This window comes from Eleutherodactylus coqui, chromosome 6 (assembly GCF_035609145.1).
Source record: "Eleutherodactylus coqui strain aEleCoq1 chromosome 6, aEleCoq1.hap1, whole genome shotgun sequence".
Taxonomy (NCBI): domain Eukaryota; kingdom Metazoa; phylum Chordata; class Amphibia; order Anura; family Eleutherodactylidae; genus Eleutherodactylus; species Eleutherodactylus coqui.
This window is the reverse complement of record NC_089842.1, coordinates 93,732,403-93,753,829: the sequence shown is the minus strand read 5'-3', so window position 1 is coordinate 93,753,829 and position 21,427 is coordinate 93,732,403. Positions and strand designations below refer to the sequence as shown.

Genomic DNA, 21,427 nt, shown 5'->3' with positions numbered 1-21,427 from the left:
CTATCACCTACATCTACATGGTACAGTGACTACATACACATTCTACCAGCAGTCCCTGACTTTAAAATTTTAGGTCGCACACAAATTACCTGAAGTAATTGATGTGCAAATTAATTTGTTTGCACTCTGAATATTTTCATCTCATTACTTCTGGAAATCATCCAATGAATCTTAAAGATGTGTGGAGGATTTTAAAGCTTGTCAATCAAATCTACTTAATCTTCCCAAACTTGGAAAGCCGCTAAATCAATTGCTGACACAAAACTCTTGGGCTGACAAGAAGGATGTATTACAGAGTTATTCCAGAAGGGCCCATAGATGCAGAATTACTTTTTTTTTTCTTTGCTTTCCCACAATTCCATGCACTATAGTATTTTTCAAAAGTGAGAGTGGGTTCTTGTGCTTTTCATCTTGAGTATTGGGGACCAATGTATTCATTCACATAAGCAATTTTCGGGCGCATGAAAAAAAATCTCATGGTTAAAATGTCAAATCGGCAACTGTTTTCGGTCGTGGATTTTTAACACTCCATCAAAAGATAGATCTTGACCTATCTTTTGACGAAAATCACTAGAGGCTCCCATAGACTCTTATGGGAGCTGAAAAAAAGGAAGGGAGAGGGAGTTTACCTGCGTGCGGTGCTCAGAAACGAAGACAGCTGGCTCTAGTTAAGCATTAGAAGTCATTCCGAGGATTTCTGCTGACCGATGGAATTTCGGGCTGCAGCATATTTTTCACACGATACGACCATGTGAATGGATGAGAAAATGGTAATTAATCTCAGGACTTGATCGCCGCTTACTGACACTGCTGTGCTTTTCGGCCGCGATGCGGTCAGTGTAAAATCGCAACACTCGTGCAAATGAGGCCTATTACTGAGAAATGCTTCTTTTTAAGGGTTGTGCTATGACTGCAAGTTGTTCCCTAACCATAGGATACGTGCAGATTGTGGGGATCTGACCAATGTGACCGTCACCGATCCCGAGAACAAGGCTCAAGCCCTTGAAGTCGGCTTTCTTCAGAAGTTCCACTGAAGTGAATCGAGAGGCAGCTAAACCACTGCTACCCCAACACTTTGACATGCTCTAGAGCTCCATTCTCAGGATCGATGGGATCCCACCCAAATGATGGCACAACCCCTTTAAGATTGCTGTAATACGTCATCTGCTGATATAGCACCATATTTTACTTGTAAGTTCCATATGGATTTGAGAAGGTAAAACTTAGAAGCTTCAACATGATATCTGAGGTACAGTAGGGCCTTCTTGATTTCTTTGAGTGCTATTTTACAGTATCCCCCCCCCCTTTTTTTAAGGGAATTGGTCTTTAAGTACATCAGTAATTTGCACATAGTGAAGCCCCCATTCTTATTGCTTTATAAATGTCCCCAGAGCATAAACTGGCTTATTATCTACGGAAGTATGAATACTATTGGTACCTCAATATTGTAATTTATAGAGGGGACTAGTACAATTTAAAATGCCAAAACGTAATACATTTTGCCACCCTTCACCCCATGTAATAAAAATAATAATAAAAGATTCTCACCTATATGTGCTCCACTGTCTGTAAGGGGAAGGAAGCAGCGACACAAGGTGTCAGGGGGAACTGCAAAAACTTCGGGGGTGGGGAGGGGGGGGGGGGGGAGGCAGGAGATCGCCAACTTGTAGGGAGGACCCACTGTAAGTACTCTTCACATGCAGACACATGTCACTCCACTCAGGAGGAGAGAATATGGAGGAGAATAAAGGAAGGGACTGGCGGGTGCTATTAAATGCTGCAGGGGAGCTTGGAGCCTAGAACGTTTAAAAGGGTTGTTCAGTGGCAAACTATTGATGGCTTATCCTTAGACCCCTGCTGATCAGCTGTTTGCTGGGCAGGTGTACTCATGTACTGAGTTGATTTCTGCAGGATGCAGACAGCTCTATTCCCACTGCAGTGGTCACGCTTGGTATTGCAGTCCATTCACTCCCGTGGAAACCTTGCCTGTAATACTAAGACTGGCCATTGCAGTGGGAACGGAGATATCTGCTTCTTGCATAAATCAGCTAAATGCTCATTGGCTCAGTGAGCAACTGATCGATGGGGTTCCTGGGAGCCTGCAGAGTTGTGAATGGATAAAAGCTTTAAAAGGAGTTGTCTGGTTTAATAAACCATTTTAAAATATCCTATTAAGGGCTCCTGCACACTTGCGTTATTTTTTCACGTCTTTTTCACGCGATATCGTTGCAATTTTTTCACGCCATTATCAATGGGACTTTCTAATGTTGAAAACGCATCGCACAGAAATTGTAAAACACCAACTTGCAATGCGTTTTTAACAGTAGAAAGCCCCACTGACAATCGCGTGAAAAAAACGTGCAAGAAAAACGCAAGTGGGTATTCACCCTAAGACAGCCTGAGCTCGTAAAGAGGGGCTCCCATTCAATTTGCTGGAGCTAAATCTATGTTTACATGGGGCGGATTTGCTGCGGATTTTCAATCCAGACTCTCTGCAGAGAAAATCTGCGGAATTTACAGTAGCAGCAATGTGGTTGCTGTGGAAAAGACCTACCTGCAGCGCAGATTCTAAATCCACAGCTTGTTAATTTTGCATTGCGGATCTGCAGCAGACACTGTGTGAGCGTAGCCTTAGGCCTCATGTCCACGGGGAAAATCAGATTCGCTGCGGATTTGTAACGCAGATTTGGGCTGCGGATGCAGTGCGGATTCACTGTAATTGTCTTTTATTTTTCATGCGGGAGATCAATTGAGCTATGTGCTCTATGAGCTCCCGCACGCGTGATCCGCACTAAAATGGAGCATGTCCATTTTTTTTCATGCTCCAGAAATTTTTTAATTACCATCCGTGGGTATTTATCTACCCACGGGTGGTCAATGCATTCCTATGGGGCGCGGATCCGTGTGCGGGGAAAAACGCAGCGGATTTTAATTCTTATTTTCCCCATGGACATGAGGCCTAAGGCTGTCCGTCTCTGCCTCTAAACAACCCAGCAGGTCCTTTCTATACAACGACAGCCCATTTAGTTCAATGTGCACCACGTAGCGCTGCATCCATCTGTGGTGGCGCAAAAAAAGGAAGCAAATACTTTTTGACAGGTTACCCCAGAGATTACAATTATAGTCTGTGCAGGAACATAGCAGTAAGGCTGGGTTCACACAGGGCGGATTTGCCGCGGTTTTGCCGCGCGGAATTTCCTTGCGGCAAATCCGCCCGCGGCCGCTAAACTCGGGATTAGCCAGGCATGTGGACGAGATTTCTCAGAAATCTCGTCCACACGGGACGGCCAGTCCGCTGCAGTAAGTCCGTCTGAAACCGCGGTTTCAGAATATGCAGCATGTCCATTCTTTTTTTCATTCCGCTGCGGCCGCGCTCTCCTCTATGGGACCGCCGGCCGCAGTGAAAGAGCGAGCGGCCGGGACGCTTCAAAGCCGCCACGGCTTAAGCCACGGCGGTTCTCCCAGCGAAAAACTCGTGGTTTTTGCTGCGGCCAAACCGTGAGATTTCCGCTGGGATTCCGTCCCGTGTGAACCCAGCCTAAGGCTAGTTTCACACGGGTGATGATAATTTTGTTACAGAAAAATCTTGTTTTTTCCCATGACTTTTGAGCGTCAGTGCTGCTTTTTCTCACAAAATCATCACTGCCGCTTGCGATTTTTCTCACGTGTTTTTATTGCGCAATTTTGATGCAATTTTTTTGTGAAAGTGAAAAAAATTTAGTGCAATTTTTTTAGTGTAATGCAACAAAAGCATGTTGTGATGCAATTTAAGCATTAGGAAGTCTTATTGACTTTTGCTCTAAAAAATTGTGTGATTTTCACGGGCGGCAGCGGTGCGATGCGAGATTGTGCTGATGCTCAAAAATTGCAGAAACAAAGACACGATTTTGCCACGATTTAATTGCGGCAAAATCACAATTGCCTGTGTGAAACTAGCCTCAGGCCTCATGGCCACGGGCGAGTTGGCCCTGCCCATGGCAGTGGACCGTGTGCACCTGCCCGGGTTTTCTCTTTTCTTTACTGCGGATGTATGCGAAAGTGCGGGCCGGCACACGTGCGTAGTAGAGGTTTTTCATTTTCAAACTCCTGCTTTCCTGCAGAATTCGCGGCCTGCAGATCGTCTGCGCGGGTGCCCTGCACGGATTCTGCAATTCAAAACTGCATGTGGACATTGGGTAATAGGACTTTCTAATGTTAAAATCGCATTGCATCGCAACGCAAGTTTGTTGCGCTGCAATGCGATAAAAAGAAGGCTCCATAGGGATGCATAGGAGATTAAATAAACCGCACATCGCAGAAAGATAGAGCAAGCCACGATTTTTCGTTCTCAATATTTCATAAGTGAAAACATCGCAGATAGAAAGGAAACCATTGAAAATCATTGGTTTCATAATCTGCTTTCTTACTGACTCTCACATCACGTGAAAATTGCACAATTTTCTCGCCCGTGTGAAACCACCCCGAGACCTCATGTCCCACAGCTGGCGATCACATGCAATTCCGCCTGAGAACATTAGGCCTAGATGTTCAGCACCTCCACAAGAGAATTAACCCTTTCCAATCCACTATCTGATGTCTTCCCACATTCTGATTAAAGCTTGTACAGCTTCAATGTCAGAATACTTCAACAGGGTATTCTTACCGTCTATTGCCAGCCACTCCGCTGTCGGAGCCTCTCTAACACACACACTGGCTTTAGCCAGCAGATGGCACCATTGTATAAGAGCAAAAAGAGAAAGCCTTTTAGGAAACCCTGAATCCAAAATTGGATTGGAAAGGGTTAAAGTATTGCTCAGTTTAAATACTGCTGTCCAGAGCAGGAGATGCCCTTTTGATAATAAAGAAGGCCCTGAATGGAGGATTCCTTCTGCTAGTTTACCATTCTCCAAAATGGAATTTGAAAATGACTATATTAAACCAGAAAACCCTAAACCCTTTAAATTTCAGAATATGGACATTGACATAAATGCATAGAATATTCTGTATATACCGAGGACCTGAGTCTTCTCCAGAGCATAATCAGAAAGTCTTTGACTAGTCAGTGATATGCAACCTGGAAGGAGTCCAAGGGTTAAAAAAATCCTTATGCCGCTACTATTCTTTTTTACTTGTCCTCTCAATGGGAATACTTGTTCTGGAGGAAAACAGCCGCAAAATGCTCAGTTACACCGCGGCTAATTAGTATGCCGCCAATTTTCTGCGAAGAACGAAAACTTTTATCTGAGAAACTGCCGAGGGAGCTTTGCTATTGGTACACGGCTGCATTATCATGTTTGGGGAGTTCTGCTGCTTCAGATTATCAGCCCAAAGACAAAAGACAAGAAAAATAAACATATCTTACAATATAAAGAGGAATTGATGCCTTCTGGTACAGCTGCTTATTTTACTGCAGCACATCGCACCTTTGTTTCTAGAGAAGTGTTTAATACACATGACCTGTATCTGATGACTTCGATTTTTACATGAGATTAACAAGTATATAAACTTCCCCACAAGCCCATGGGATATGTCTCTGAAATTAGAGAATCAGAGAGATAACAGTGAAAGGGCAAGAATCAGTGGTATACCTAGTACTTTTGGCAAGCAATCAACTGCTATGGGGCCTGTCATGAAAATAGGCTCGGCAATTAACTTCTTTCCAAGCTGGCCAGGACACTTTCATACTGGCTACCTGCAGTGGCCTTTAGAGGGAGTCTACTGTACACAGAGCTATACAGCTCTTATTGCGTACAATACTAACTTTATAAACTCATATGCATTTAGCTCCCCCTGGTGGTGGCAGGTACATTTAATAATTTATCACTTAAAATATACAGCAGGTCAAATGTCCTTGAACACAGAACACTGTCAGATAAACTGTTCCCATAACAGTACCAGCCACAATACCTCACCTAAAATGTCAGCTGCAGTGCTACCTTTTAAGTGCCGGTCATAGACCACTTTTGAAGTGCCAGCCACTGTGCCCAAAATTGTTAGCTGCAATGCCTCAGTTTTACATTTCACCCATAGAACTATTTTAACGTGTCAGACAAAATACCTCCTTTAGGGTATGCTCACAACGTGAAATTAGGTGTGAAATTTTCTGTGCGGATTCCGCCATGGCAAAAATCTGGGGCTATTCTGCTGCGGCTCATGCTGCAGATCTACACGTGAATTTACCCCTTTCAGTGGGCAAAATCTACTTGTGGATTTCTGCAACATTTCTGCACAATTCGCAGTCATTATTATAAGACTTTTCTTAAAAGTCTAACATTGACTTGCAGGAATGCTGCCTTCCAATAGGTGGCGCTGTAAGGCTGCATTCAGACGAACGTATATCGGCTTGGTTTTCACGCCGAGCCGATATACGTTGTCCTCGTGTGCAGGGGGGGGAGGATGGAAGAGCCAGGAGCAGGAACTGAGCTTCCGCCCCCTCTCTGCCTCCTCTCCGCCCCTCTGCACTATTTGCAATGGGGAGAGGTGGGCGGGGCTAATTCTTGGAACTTAGCACCGCCCTTGCCCCATTGCAAATAGTGCAGAGGGGTGGAGAGGAGGCAGAGAGGGGGCGGGAGCTCAGTTCCTGCTCCTGGCTCTTCCATCCTGTCCCACCTGCACACGAGGACAACGTATATCGGCTCGGCGTGAAAACCGAGCCAATATACGTTCGTGGGAATGCACCCTAAAAGTGTTGTTCCATCTTTTAATTTGCATATTTCCCAGGGGAACAGATGTCCTTATAAATCTCCTCACTCACCTTCTAGGTGCCCTCCATATGAGAAACGATACCCTTCCCAACCCACATCTACAGGCCTCTTACTAGCCAAGGCAGAAACCTGCTGCACACTGATGAGGGGCTAATCACCCTGAAACAGCTGTCTGTGTATGGTTGTTCTGGCTTTGGCTTATGATTCCCAGTCATTGTTACAAGGCTTGTCTAAAAAGTCTAACATTGACTTCTGGGAATGCTGCCTTTCAACATGCGGCGCTGCAGAGATATTGTTCCATCTTTCCATTTACATATTTCTCAGAGGAGCATGGGTGGCCTTATATGTCTCCTTACATCTCCTATGTGCTGTCCTTGAGGAGAACTGATACTCTTCCTGACACATGAAGAAGTGACTTGTCACTTCTTGACGATGATCTGCAAGGAAATACGGTGGAATTATGCACGCAGACTATGCCCATTGACGTGGCTAAATCCACGTATGGATCAGCTGCGAAATAGCTGTGGATTCCTGCTGTCATTTTACAAGCTGAATGCGCACAGAAAATTCCGCAGTGGATTTCCCTCCACAAAGCTCCCTTTCAATCATGTTTGGGCACAGATTGTTTAGATCCATGGCAGGAATCTGCAGCAGAAATTTAGATTTCTGCCAGTATTTACCAGTGGATTCACTCACAGATTAGCTTTCTTGTAAACCAATGGGACACACTTTAAAGTGTCAGCCACAATGTCCCATTTTTTACCTATGGCTGTAACTTTCTTGACAGCCCAGTGATGGCAGTAGGACAGTTTGTAATAGTCGGTGGGTATTTGTTGATGCATGCTCAACTGTCCTGCATGGGTAAGTACTAGAGATGAGCGAGCGTACTCGGCCACACCCCTTTTTCGCCCGAGCGCCGCGATTTTTGAGTACTTCCGTACTCGGGCGAAAAGATTCGGGGGGCGCCGTGGGTGAGTGGGGGGTTGCAGCGGGGAGTGGGGAGGAGAGGGAGAGAGAGAGGGCTCCCCCCTGTTCCCCGCTGCTACCCCCCGCTCCGCCACGCCTCCCCCCGCCCCCCGGCGCCCTCCGAATCTTTTCACCCGAGTACGGAAGTACTCGAAAATCGAGGCGCTCGATCGAGTAATTACTCGAAACGAGTAGGTTCGCTCATCTCTAGTAAGTACATACTGGTAACTATGAAGGTAACAGTCCCTGCTTCCATCACTAAACCACCAATGATTTCACATGAAAAAACACCTATTTTAGTAGTTCTATGAGGTTACTCTTTTTTTCTAGCAGTCTTTCGGACTTTCTGGCAGAGTTGGCATGTACAGTATGGAGTTAATCAGCACAGAACCTCAGAGATAAAAACAGAATGTCGGACTTAAACTCTAATAAAGTTAGTGGTCAGTGGGGGGGGGGGGGGGGTGGACGGCACTTTCTGAGTTTTACTATAGAGTCTTCTATGTGGTTATAGTGGACCTACAATACGACTATAATAGCATCACTGTTGCAGTCCATCACTGGCACCCTGAGTAACATCTGCTTAACATCTGTCAGTTGGTCTCCAATGTAATTTGACCTGAAATGCGTGTATACAAAGTAGCAGTGGCTGATGTGAGAGCATTCTTCCATCAGTAAGGCCAGTTTTACATCTGCGCTGGAACATCCAGCTGGAGCGTCCGCCTCAAAATACTGGAAGAAAAGGTGCTGCATGCAGCACTTTTTCTTATTTTATCCAAAACGCCGGCAGCTGAGTGGAAACTGAATGGGGTCCATTCTGTGCAGTTCAGCTCAACGGAACAGGAAAGCGAAACCCCAGAAGCAGGTGTAAAACCAGCCTAAGGGCTTATTCAGACAACCGTATATCGTCCGCGTATTCACGCCGGCCAATATACGGCATCCCTCTCTGCAGGAAGAGGAGGCTGGAAGAGCCGGGAGCAGTGCACTGAGCTCCCGCCCCCTCTCTACCCCTAGGCACTATTTGCAGTGGGAGGGGGCGGAACTGACACCCGGAACTTAGCTCCGCCTCCCCTCATTGCAAATAGTGCCGAGGGGTGGAGAGGGGGCGGGAGCTCAGTGCACTGCTCCCGGCTCTTCCAGCTTCCTCCCCCTGCAGACAGGGACACTGTATATCGTCTGGCGTGAATACCTGGCCGATATACGTTCGTCTGAATAAGCCCTTATGCTGATGATACTGTATATAAATATTGGGTAATACAGGAAGGAATAATTAGTGTTTCCAAATATTATTGTATCACTCCTTAGGACTAGTCACATGCACTATGTATTATTATCACGCATCCAGTATTGTTTTCTACATTTTTACTTTCATTCTTTCCTTTTACCTAGGGTTACTGCCTGTTGAAATATTTATACCCAGTCATGTATAATATATCACATAACCCAGGTGCCTATTTTGTTAGACTCTTGTACTGTTTCTCGTCCTCTTGTCTACTGCCTGGAGTGCAGAACTGCAAAAAAAAATATATGGCATAAGACGTAATATTCCATTGAGCCTTTCTTGCTTGTTCTTCTCTACACAGATGTAGCAAACGCTAACTTCACATTTAACACATTATGATAAGTTAACTATATTGCTCTATAAGGGTGGCAAGAGAAGAGTGTACATCAAAATACGCTCACTCCTGTGCAACTTTTTTGTACAGGGAACAAGTATATTTTGCACACATGCATGCGCATATAATGTATACACTTGTGCAGGCATGGAATGTTGTGCTGATGATCATGGATAAATGCAGAGTTTTGTGCATACCCACACGGGTAGTTATTCATATTTTCGCACCTCCCATAGACCTCTATGGGGCTCTTTGGTGTGCAAATACGCACGAAAATTGCGGGTGCAAAAAAAAGTGAAAATGAATCCATTGAAATCAATAGGTTGTATTCGCTGCGTTTTGCAGGTGGGATTCTCCCGCGCCCCAAAACACGGCCGTCTGACGCTGCTCTAATGCGGTAAATTGAGTTATTATGATGCCCCAGCCATGTTAATGATTGCTACATCTGTATGCAACGGATTCTAGATTACAATCACTGATTGCAGCCATAATGCTGCTCGTTATTGTGTGGTTGTCATAAACAGATCCTAAGGGCTTAAATTGATTTGCCTGAAATGCAGTAATTTTAATTTCAATGGGTTCATTCTTACTTTTTTTGGTTTGCATCCGGGCACAAAAAAATAAGATGTTCCCTAGCTTGTTCGTGTTTGGACACCAAACAGCCCCATAGAGGTCTATGGGAGGTGCGCAAACATGCACATCTGCCCGTGCGGGTATCCCCTAGATGCAGTGATTACTGATGCCTCGTTAGGAAAATTAGCCATTTAAATCCGGGTGGGCTGATATCCCTGCTTATGTGAACAGGTGGTTTCTGTGCAAATATACTTTGTATTTGCGCAGGCAGAAGCGCAAAATGCACTCATTCACTGCACAAAAAAGTTGCGCAGGACTGTGCACTACTTGCCCTGAATTCTATGTGCTTATTTTCCTTCTGATGTCAGTCTTTACTGCATGTGTAGCATTCTGATCATGAATTGAGAAGTGCTATATGCCACATCCACATAGAAGAGGATTGTAGCTGCTGCGGTATGCTGCTAGAATCATGGAAGGGGAGAAGAAAACAAAATAACAATTTCAAGGTGGTTTTTAATAAGTCACTCAGCAATGCTGCATCAGTGGAAGCGATCTCTGAGTGATGCAGGAATGGCTGTAATTACGATTATTCTCATTAATGACGGACAGTAGACGTGCATGCACAAAAACAGGAATAAGAATAAACACATTGAAATCAATGTGTTCTATTCCCGCACTTTGCGAGCAGGATTGTTCCATGCGTTCGTCTTAAGGAGCCCTCACTGTGTGTTTGCGCACCATTTCAATAAGCCTATCTGCGTTCTTTTTTGCGCATGCAAAATATGCGGTGTATTTGCGCAAATAATAACACACCGGAGCGCCTGAAAAACGTGGGCATAAGAGACTTTTGGTCATACAAATACGCAGAGTATTTTAACAACCGAAATGCACTTATGCCCATGTGAACAAACATAGGTGATGGGTGATGATTTTACACCGCCTGCATCGTGGTTGAAACTCGTGTCAATGAAGAATAGCCACGATCGAGTCCTGAGATTAATTAGTGTTTCTTTGTCCATTCACAGCGGGCGTATTGCAGGAAAAATACTCTGCGGCGCGGAATTTCATTAGTCGGCAGAAATCCTCGTAAACTCCTTCCCCCTCCCTTTTTTCAGCTCCCATAGGAGTCTATGGGAGCTTCCAGTATTTTTCGTCAAAAGATAGGACAAGACTTATCTTTTGACGCAGCGTGAAAAATTAGCAACTGAAAATTTTTGACAGTGCAATTTTCTAATGCGCCCCAAAATCACCCATGTGAATGAATGCATTGGAATCCAATGCTTCACATGGTCGCAATTTTCAGCTAATGTTTTTTCGCAACTAAATAGCCATGTAAAAACGCTTGTGTGAATGAGGCCTAATAGTGACCCCCCATAGTGGACACAGTAGTAGCAGTTTCTCCATAGTGGCCCAAGTAGTGATAGTGACCCCCATAGTGGTCCTATTAGTAATAGTGACCCCCCAGTAGTAAGTGGCCACTGTGGCTGCAGTAGCAAGTGTTCCGCATAGTGGTCCCAGTAGTAAAAGTGTTCCCCATAGTGGCCCCAGTAGTAACAGTGTTCCCCATAGTGCCCCCAGTAGTAACAATGTTCCCCATGGTGCCCCCAGTAGTAACAATGTTCCCCATGGTGCCCCCAATAGTAATGCAGCGTCCCGTAAGGTGACCCCGGACACATGGCATATACTGAGGAGTTGAGAGGGCAAGATGCTGGCTTGTCATGGCGGCACTCACCACGCTCCCTCCTGGAGGGATGCACGCAGCCAAGGCCAGGGCAGTGCTTGGGGATGCCCAATAAACATTAGGACAGGTGAAGGGGTTGTCACAGTTGACGCCACCGTTCTGGCACCCACCAGCATGATCATCGGTGGGGAAATAACTGAGCCACAGACAGTAGTATAGTACCTCAGGTCCCCAGAGACAGTCAGGGCCTGGAAGAAAATTTACTTAACGGTAACTTCAGCAATACACTGTGGGGGGTCTGTCAACGCAGACCAGATGCGAATGTTGCCTGAGTCCAAATTAAGAGGAAATATTATATTGAGTACTCATAGTTGAGAACCATAATAAGCCACTACACAGACAGTCTAGTGATATCAGTATGAGTTCTAGTTTATTTTGAACATTTGCTAGTTTATATGCAAGATGGAAAGAAGGCGTTTCCAAATGTTACCTGATACTTAGTTTCAATCTACATACTTAGTTTCAATCTACTTTTGGTGACCAAACCCTCATTCCAACAGATTACAACATGGCTGTAAATCAAAAGCCTTCTAAACAAAAGGTATCAACAAAACTGTTTGAAGTGGACATAAAACAGTTACATATGATAATAAAGGTTGACTCTGTACTGTCTGAGTACATTGTTAATTACATTCTGGTTTGGGAAGAAATGTAATCTTCAAGGTCCATCAACAATTTGCACATCAAAAGAGGGGGCATTGCTTCTAGTTAAACACATAAAACTGGTTTTAACCGCCTACTTGGGATTCAGCACATTGTCAGAGTTGGGATTCAGACTTGTAAGATAGCTGAATAAAATCTAATTAATCATACATTTAGTATTTTAAAATCAATATTCAAATAAACGCTTGAATATACCTTTTGACATATGATTCTATATTCAAATTCTACTACCGGTAGCAACTTCCGGAATGTTTTTACATATTTTTCATTTCCATAATACATAACATTATATAACCAAATAACTAATGTCACATTTATTACACTGTTTCCTTATCTTTCTTAGGTTAGGTTATTAAAAATATTGATTGACCCCTATCAACACAAGGCACAAATGACAGATCAGGAAAGTGCAAGCAATAGACAAGCTAGAGTACTTCCACACAGTGACCCAGACTTCAGGGCACCTGTGTGTAATGAATTGAAAACACGTACCACCACTCAGCAGACTTCAGGTCGCTGGAATGTGAACAATGAGATAGAGTATCTCCACCCGGCAGTCCCAAACTTCAGTACGCTCTGGTGCGAAAGACAATGATAATAGAGGAGTACCTCTGCACTGGGCCTTGGGATGAAATGCTCACTTGTTGCTCACTTACTCTCTTTTGGGGGCTCATTCCTTCTTCATAGATACAGACACTCGGGAAACCTCTCCGTCTCCTCCATGCTTCACTACATGAGGGCTGAAGGTGCCCCCATGCAGCTGAACCTCCTGACTACCACTCCAAAAGACATGGAACTAACCATTTCCCACTCTCAAGCATTCACATGTATAGCCTCTCTCATACCACTTGACAGGATAGAATTGATACATTTGCAGACAGTAAGCTCACACTTTGCAGACATTAACCCATCATTTGCTGCAGCTGTGCAGTACACATAAAAGAATGACAAGACAGTTTTGCACAGTGCATCTACATAAGACACACATGTATGACATTATGGAGGGGACCAGGAAAGCATGTACTGGGCCACTACAGTAAGTGTCCCCCATGTTGGCCCCAGTAATAATAGTGACCCCCCCATAGTAACCATCCCCAGGCGTCTGGCCAGCCGACATCCCTACAGGTTTTACACTCGCCCCACCTGCAGCTCTGTTCCGGCAATGCATTTTTTCTGCACATGCAATTTTTTCAGCCACGCTTTTCACATGTTGTTTCAAAAGTAAAAATTTAAAAATGCATCGCACTCACATGCAAATCGCATTTACATGCAAGTGTGATGCGATTTATTTCATGCAGCCATAGCAATGAATTGTCGACATTCTGTGATCTTTCTATCTCAGAGAAAAAATGCCCATGTTTTAATATATAAAAAACAATAGGTCAATTTCTTGGACGAGTTCCGTCCACATCAGACGAAACTCGAGTGAGAAAATGGTCCCTATAAATATGGCGTTATGAGACCTTATATGAAAACAAGTGCTTGTCCTTATTTATGGACCAGTTGAGCCTAGAAATAAAATTGCATATTGCTAATTTAAATGGTTTTTATAAGATTAGAGAAAAAGCTCTCCTTAATTTTCAAGACACAGCGCCACCCTTGTCCATAGGCTGTGCCTGGTACTACACAAAAATCCCAGCACCACAAAGTGAACTCATCCCTGCTATATATGCCACTGGCACTTGTTGCAGAATCTTCTACATTCGTGTACCAGTTTAGTATTAAATATTTTCACTTCAATCACCATCTCTCTGCTGCATGTTCCCCACGGTAGTTAACAAGTTAATTGCTTGTGTATTCTTGGCAGTTATGCATAGAGATACCTGTTCCATCCCTCTCCATCAATAATGTAAAATTGATAACTGATTTCATTAGAAGACAATTGGCAAGGAAGATTCCGTCTTGAGTCTCCTGACGGAACTTGTGTGCATTCTTTTTTCTGTGTCGTCTGTATTTTGTGGGATTGTGTTGCTTTTCATGTGCTGACGTCTCGTTGCTGCGTCTGGTGAGACTAGTCTGTTCTGCGGCTTTTGTTTCACATCACAAATGGATTTGTAGCGCCACAGATCGCTGGCTCTGACAAGCCATACATATTTATCAGGTTGGAATTGGGACATGGCTGAACGCAGACAGGAACACTGGCTGGAGATACGGGAAGCAGACAGGAAAAACAAAACTGTTTCATGTATGTTCTTCTACAAACAGTAAATCATTCTTGCCAAGAAATGACTAGCTGGTTTACTAAACTAGCACAAACCAACAATGCAAGCACCCAGAAGAATGCACGGTGCCGTAACGGTGGTGGTTATGTTTAATTGTTGGCCCAGGGGATGGTCCAGTCAGCAGAGCAAGGGCTCTTTACCACAAGTGTACGCGCTTTTACATGCGCCCGCCAAATCTAATGTTTGTGCACCCGTTCAGATGGATGGGCCCGCTGCATATACGCCGAGGCCGCAATGCCGTTGCCTCCCCTTCCCTCCCCCTCACCAGCTCACCTCCTCTCTCCTTTCCTCTGGCTGTTTTCAATGGGAGGGGGCGGAGCTAAGCACCCGCCTCCTCCCCGCCCCTTGTTTGCAGCCAGCAATGGGAGGAGGTGGAGCTTAGCTCCATCCCACCCCCAACCATTGCAAACAGCCATGGGGAGGAGAGAAGGGGAGGGAGTTTAGCAATCACGCTGCTAAACTTCATCCCACCTCCCTACTCCAGCAGCTTTCATTGGCTCCCATAGGAGTCTATGGCAGTGGTCATATTCAGGCCGGGAAAGATAGTTCCAGGACTATCCGTCCTGCCCAGCGTAAAAGCGCCCGGCACTATATTGACCAGCAGAGTGCATTTACGCCACGGGAATACGCCTGTGTGATATGCTGCATTGGAATCCAATGCATCAGATGGTAATGTATATCGGCCGGTATACGCTTGTGTGAATAAGCCCTAACTAGTATTCAGATAGCTGGACCACTATGAAAATTCACTGAGCCCAGCCCTTCTCTTCTCATGTATCATTATTTTTTAGGCTAATTATGGACAAAGATAATATGGTTAATGACAGTAATATGCATAATAAAAGGGTTATCCTATACAGAGGCGTAACTGGAAGCTTCTGGGCCCCAATGCAAAACTTGTAACAGGGCCACCAATTATAATCGTTTATTCATAGTACTGGTCTCCCTATATAGAGAGCCTTATGGGCCCCTTAAGGCTCCTGGGCTTGGGTTCAACTGCATCCCCTGCATCCCCTATAGTTACACCAGTGATCCTATAGAAAATGAAAACAGAGCTCACCACCTGGTGCTGGTTCATACCACCATACATCCCCAAAGGTCATAGCTTTTCTTGATCACTTGTCTCCAACACCTGGAGAGAAGGGCATTATGAGCTTTGGTCCTTTGTTGTCTTCCTCGGCTGTTAAGATTGTAGCACTCATGTTTACGAGGTCTTAGCAATGTTGCACCACTCATTGCAAGGGGAATAGTGCGTGACCCACAAATCGGGCAAATGGGCAAGGTGTATAGTATAAATGGTATACAGTTGCAGGAAAATGTAAGTGAATCCTTTGGAATTACCTGTATTTTTGCATTGATTACTAATAAAATGAAATCTTATTGTTAACAAAGTCACAATTATAGGCAAACATAATCTAACTAAATAACACTCAAACAGTTTTACCTTTCATGTCTTTTATTGAGCACATTGAATAAACATGCACGGTGCAGGGAGAAAAAGTAGGTGAACTCTGGAATTTAAAGCGGTTATCCATGTGTAAACTATTGATGGACTACCCGTAGGATAGGCCATCAATAGTAGAGTGGCAAGGGTCCACCACCTGAGACCCCCACCGATCAGTTGTTCACTGGACCTTTGTGCTCACGCACTAAGCTGATTTCTGTCGGAAGCAGACAGCTCCATTCCCACTGCAGTGGCCCAGTGGTATTGCAGGCCAGGTTCCCATTTACTTCAATTCCTGTAATAACAAGCCTGGCCACTGCAGTGGGAATAGAGCTGTCTGCTTCCTGCAGAAATCAGCTCAGTGCGTGAGCACAAAGGCCCAACCTACAGCTGATCATCAGGGTTTCTAGGCAGTGGATCCTGGCAGATCTATTATTGATGCCCTATCCTAAGAATACGCCATTAATAATTTACAACTGGATAACCCCTTTAATAACTTGTAGATCCCCCTTTAACAGCAATAATCTCCTCCAAATGATTTTTTTAGCTGCAAATAAGATTTGCCCAATATTGAGGAATTTTGGACCATTCATTTATTAAAATGTATTTAACGTGCACCCAGGTCTCTAGTAATGCTTTTGTAACCCTTTCCAGTTTCATGTGTCCCTATAGTATGCCTTCTGAGATCTTCTGAAAGTTATTTGTATCAAAGGCAAAGCATGATTTACACTAACCAATTTTTCTACTGTCTTTTTGACAGTAACCAAGCTTTGTAAGCATTTACTTAATGGACAAAGCACCTGTGACAAGCATCTCTTTAAAAGGATATCACCACTACCTATAATTTCTTCACAACCACTCAGTACCTTTTGGTTTCTGCTGACCAGGACCCATGACTGCCGCAGCCCATCAGTGACCACAGCAGTGACCTTCTATAGGCAGTGATTGGCTGCAGTAGTCACCTGTCCTGGTCAACAACAACTAGGAAGTACTGAGTGGCTGCAAAGCAATTTGTAGGTAGTGGGAAAACCCTTTTAATTGAAACACCTTTGGCAATTAGCTCTGGCAGAAATCATTAACATAGAGGTTCATTAACTTTTTCTCTGTGCACTGTAAATATTTAGGCTGCATTCCCACATGGCATTGGAATCTCAGTCTTACAGTAGTTCCAGACCGTCTCTACTGCATTTTTAATGTGCATGTTAATTGCACTTCAAAAATGTAGATTGAAAACCACATGCTTTTCAGCTGATCAGCTGCTACAGGTGAAGCATGTTGCTTTATGGCAATACCGTGGCGTTTAAACAGTAAAACTCATGCGGTTCTCAGTAAGTGTTTTTGATGTGTGTATAATATGCACACCAAAATGCGATAGAAATTACATGCAAACGCAGTAAAATCAGAATTCCGAAACCATCTGGGAACACAGCCTTACTCATTTGTGCTCCGTAAACGATGTGACCGGCACAACTTTTTGTGTGCTTTTAGCCTACTTGCATTGTGTTTTTCTATAATTGACTTAGATATCAATCAGACCACATGGTATCAGTTATCAATGCAGAAGTCCAGGTAATCCTGAAGGGTTCACTTACTTTTTTTTTGCAACTGTACTATACATGCCATAGGAAGGGGTTTAAGATCTTCCCAAACTGATCCAAATTTAACTAAAACTGTGGTTTATTCAGTTTGTTCTGGATTTTCTTATTTATGTACTTGGGTTTTCATTAATTATTTTTTTACGTTTTTCCCCATTAAGTTGCCCCTCATGTTATATATATTCTTCATTTGCCTTCATTCTTGATTTGTTGGGATATTGTCCATGAAGATATTTTTGAGCCTTTCTGCAAATTTCTCTTCGTTGGACCTGCTTTGTTTTTCTCATTAATTTCCCACAATCCTTGTATATTTTTCAAGATCTCCTATGGTGATTTTACAGGCTTGTGATAGTCTTATTAGGGAGAATTGAGACAAGCAATTTTTTGTGCGCGTCCGATAGAAGCATTGGTTCTCTATAATGTGTTTACATGTCCGTCTTTTACAGGTGCAAAATCTTTGCACCTGCATAAGATAGGACATGTGCGCCACGGCAAGGTCCATGCTAAGCATAAAGATTCCCCATGGGGAGTCCCCTCATTATTGAACACTGTCACAGTGTTCAGTGATGACGGGACTCCCCGCAGGGATGAAAGAATTCCCTGTCACACCTGTCATAGCTGTGTCAGAAGATCGCAATGTTCTTCCATTGCTATCAGTGGGGCCAGTGCTGCTGAATTGCTGAGCGCTGAGCCAATCAGACCCATCTCTTTCAGGAGGTGGGGATTTTTAAATTCCCGGCAGTAGAAAGAGCTTCAGAACAGTTCTGGGGAAGCCAGCGACAAGACGTTCCAGACCCCCAACAGCGGCGGAAGGTGATGTATATATTTTTTCTATTTTTTTACAACTGCTAGGGATGATTTTCAGGGAAGGGCTTATATTTCAAGCACTTCCCTGAAAGCAATGGGCACGGAGCTTCGGTCACACACATTTTTAACATGCATGGAGTGCATTTTTTTTGCGCACATAGGTACGCAAAAAACAAACGCTAGTCTGATTGAGCCCTTAAAATGCAGTAAAGACAGACATACATCTTAGGTTAAAGGTAGTGAAACTACTGATTTTTGAAGAATCAGTTGATAGAGAAGCCCACAAATCCCTCGATGTCTGTTGTTTGGATAAGGAAGGATTTCAGCAAGCCTGGATACATACTTTAGTTCAGCTATGGTGAGGCCCTTAGACATCCCCTTGAAGGTCCTTTAATAAGAACCTAAGTTGCAAAATTGGAGCATACTATAACTATTGCTGTTTTAACCATCTAAAAGAAGGCTCCATTATGATCTCTGGAAACACAGGCTTGGTTTATGAGTTACTCAGGGATGTTGATTTTGCTGTGGGAACATCTGGTGAAGTGTCTACACCTTGTGTACTAGATTCCATTTAATTGGCTTAATTGCAGAATATTTTCACTTCCTAATTGCCCCTCTTCTGAAAATAATATTGCTGTAAAAACAGGAAACATTTAAAGTCTGTTTTGCATTTCAAGGAGAAAGCCGATTTGGGTGAAATCAACTTTTCGCTGTGTTACCTCCCGACTGCCGGCCGCCTTACTGTCACCATCATTAAAGCATCGAACCTGAAGGCAATGGATTTGACTGGCTTCTCAGGTTAGTTATTTAATGCCGCTGTTTGCCATGCTCGTGTTTGGATATAAGGTGAGATTTGTATGTAAATAGAAAGTAAAGCTACCATGGTCCACCATTTCTTGGCACGCCCAATTTTGGCGGTAAGAATGAAGAACGAGAATACACCAATGAGGTTGAAGGAAGGCAATAGATACCAGGGGTATTAGTCTACAAGCCTCTAGCCTGTATATGATGACTGCTGTGCTCCATACAAGTGAGGGTTTCCAAAAGATCCTCTAAATATAGTCTGTGAGAAGACATAAAGGCTGAGTAGATATTAGAGAAGTAATCAGAGGCAAGGTATCAGCCAGATTATATCATGTTAAAACACATAGTCTGTCACTGAAATGCCTGAGGTCCATTTATACATACAGTAGAGTCCTCTGACCTTTTCTCTACCAACTTTGTGAGAGCAAAGAAAAACCCAGCAACATTACATATAATAGTATCTTTAAAAGGAAGCCGCAGATGACTAGCAATCCAGTTTGCCTTCAAGGGATTCTGTCATGTGTTTGGGGCTGTCCAAACAATGGGCAGCATTAAATATGTACAGGTACCCTTATCACAAGGAAGTATATTTTGGTCTGAAGTGCTGCAATATCCAGCATTTCAGAAAAAAACACAGTTTCAGAAGGAGCCAGGAATGAGGAGAAGAGTTACTGAGGGCTCCCCACCAGCATCACCCACCCTGTTCAGTTAGACTGACTGGTCTCTACCTATACACTAAAAAGTAGAGATCTCTCAATCTAGCTAAGGTGAAAGAGGAGAAGCCTGTAGGGGGCCATCCCAATGAATTTATTCCCTGTTCTTGACTACTTCTTGAACTTTTGAAGTGTTGTGGATTAAAGCATACCACTATGAAATGTGGGTGATGCTCCAGATTTCATACTGCCTGTGTGTTGGGCAGCATGAAGCTCTTGACTGTTTCCCTCTTAAACAAGTTTCCCATTTTTGCATGATCATTCATAAGGAGTCTTTTAAAAGACTGTTTCTAAGGATCTCCCCTATTTGCAAAATCAGAAGGCCATAGTGAAATCCATCAACATATTGGTTCATATGAACACAGAAGCCCATGGAGCACCAATGTTTAGCCGACTCTAGTGGTTTTGTAAGAAACATTTGCACAAACATTATGACTCACAAGATAGATTTGAAAAAGGAAAATGAGTTGTCCAAAGTGATGTCCCTTAGATGAATATTTATGATCATGAATCCTACTAGTTCACTAAAAAACAGTGATGTCATCAGAGTTGTCATTCGTCATCAGATTTGTTCTTGCTAGGCCTGCCATCTCTTGTCCCTGATGAAATTTTTACCTCAACCTCAAATGAGCAGACTACTTGCTGCTTGGTACCCTGCATATCAGCTGATTTGAAGGGCACCTATGCAAACACTGAAGCATCTTCAAGGCTTACATTTGAGCATGATCCAATGAGGGCTCAAAATGTTGTATTATTTGTAGCAGCCACTTATGTCAATGGGACAAGCCTGTAGTACTCAAAACGGCTGCTATAAATAATACCGGTAGCTTTTTGAGTATGAACAGGATCATGCAGATGTAAAAATTGAAGATACTTCGGGTCTCGCAAAAAGCACTGTGGCCCCTTCATTCTTCTAATCAGCAGGGTCCCAGGCGGTGGACCCGCACTGATCAAATCTTAATGCCCTATACTGAGGGTAGGACATCAACTTTTAAAGCCTGGATGACCCCTTTAAAGTTACGCAAAAGAATGAAACTTGCTGTAAGGTTTAGATTATTTTTACTAACCTATACTAAATATTTCATGGCCTAAACAATCAGCGCTAGAGAGAGTGGCTATAGAGGAAGTAGGAAGAACATTTCTGAACCATCTCTTAGACATGAAGATGTCTGTGATTAATAATTGATTTTCATCACTGAAGTATTGCTGCCGAGTCTGCAGTCACAACAACGTATTTGAAGGCTAGAATTTTGCTCCTATTAATCATGATTTTGAAACTGTTCTTCATGTTCTTCCTGCCTTTACCTTATTAGAAACAGCAGGGTGTAGTGATGAAATGTACTAGTTAAGTAGGGCATACTTTTATGATTACATTTGAAAGAGTTTTTACATATGTAAGATGGAAATTTTCCAATAGTGTCTTTTGGTTAATGCTAGCCTTGCTAGGTCAAAGCTGAGTATGGTGTGCCTAGACATTCACTCAAGAATTGTCTCATATAACAAAATTTTGTATCTCATGTGAACCCTACTTTTATTCAATCTAATACATGATAACAGGGATGGAAGTCCAAGAGTCTGTTTGTCTGCCTCTAGCCACCACTAG

General features: G+C 43.5%; 1 protein-coding gene across 1 annotated transcript in view; it reads left to right on the top strand.

Moving 5' to 3' along the window:
• Positions 1 to 21,427, top strand: part of SYT3 (synaptotagmin 3) — a 223,008-nt gene that overhangs the window by 176,692 nt on the left and 24,889 nt on the right. Inside the window, exon 6 of the mRNA XM_066607182.1 lies at positions 18,985 to 19,105. Coding sequence (XP_066463279.1) covers positions 18,985 to 19,105 — 121 coding nt within the window. The remainder of the gene's footprint in view (positions 1 to 18,984; positions 19,106 to 21,427) is intronic.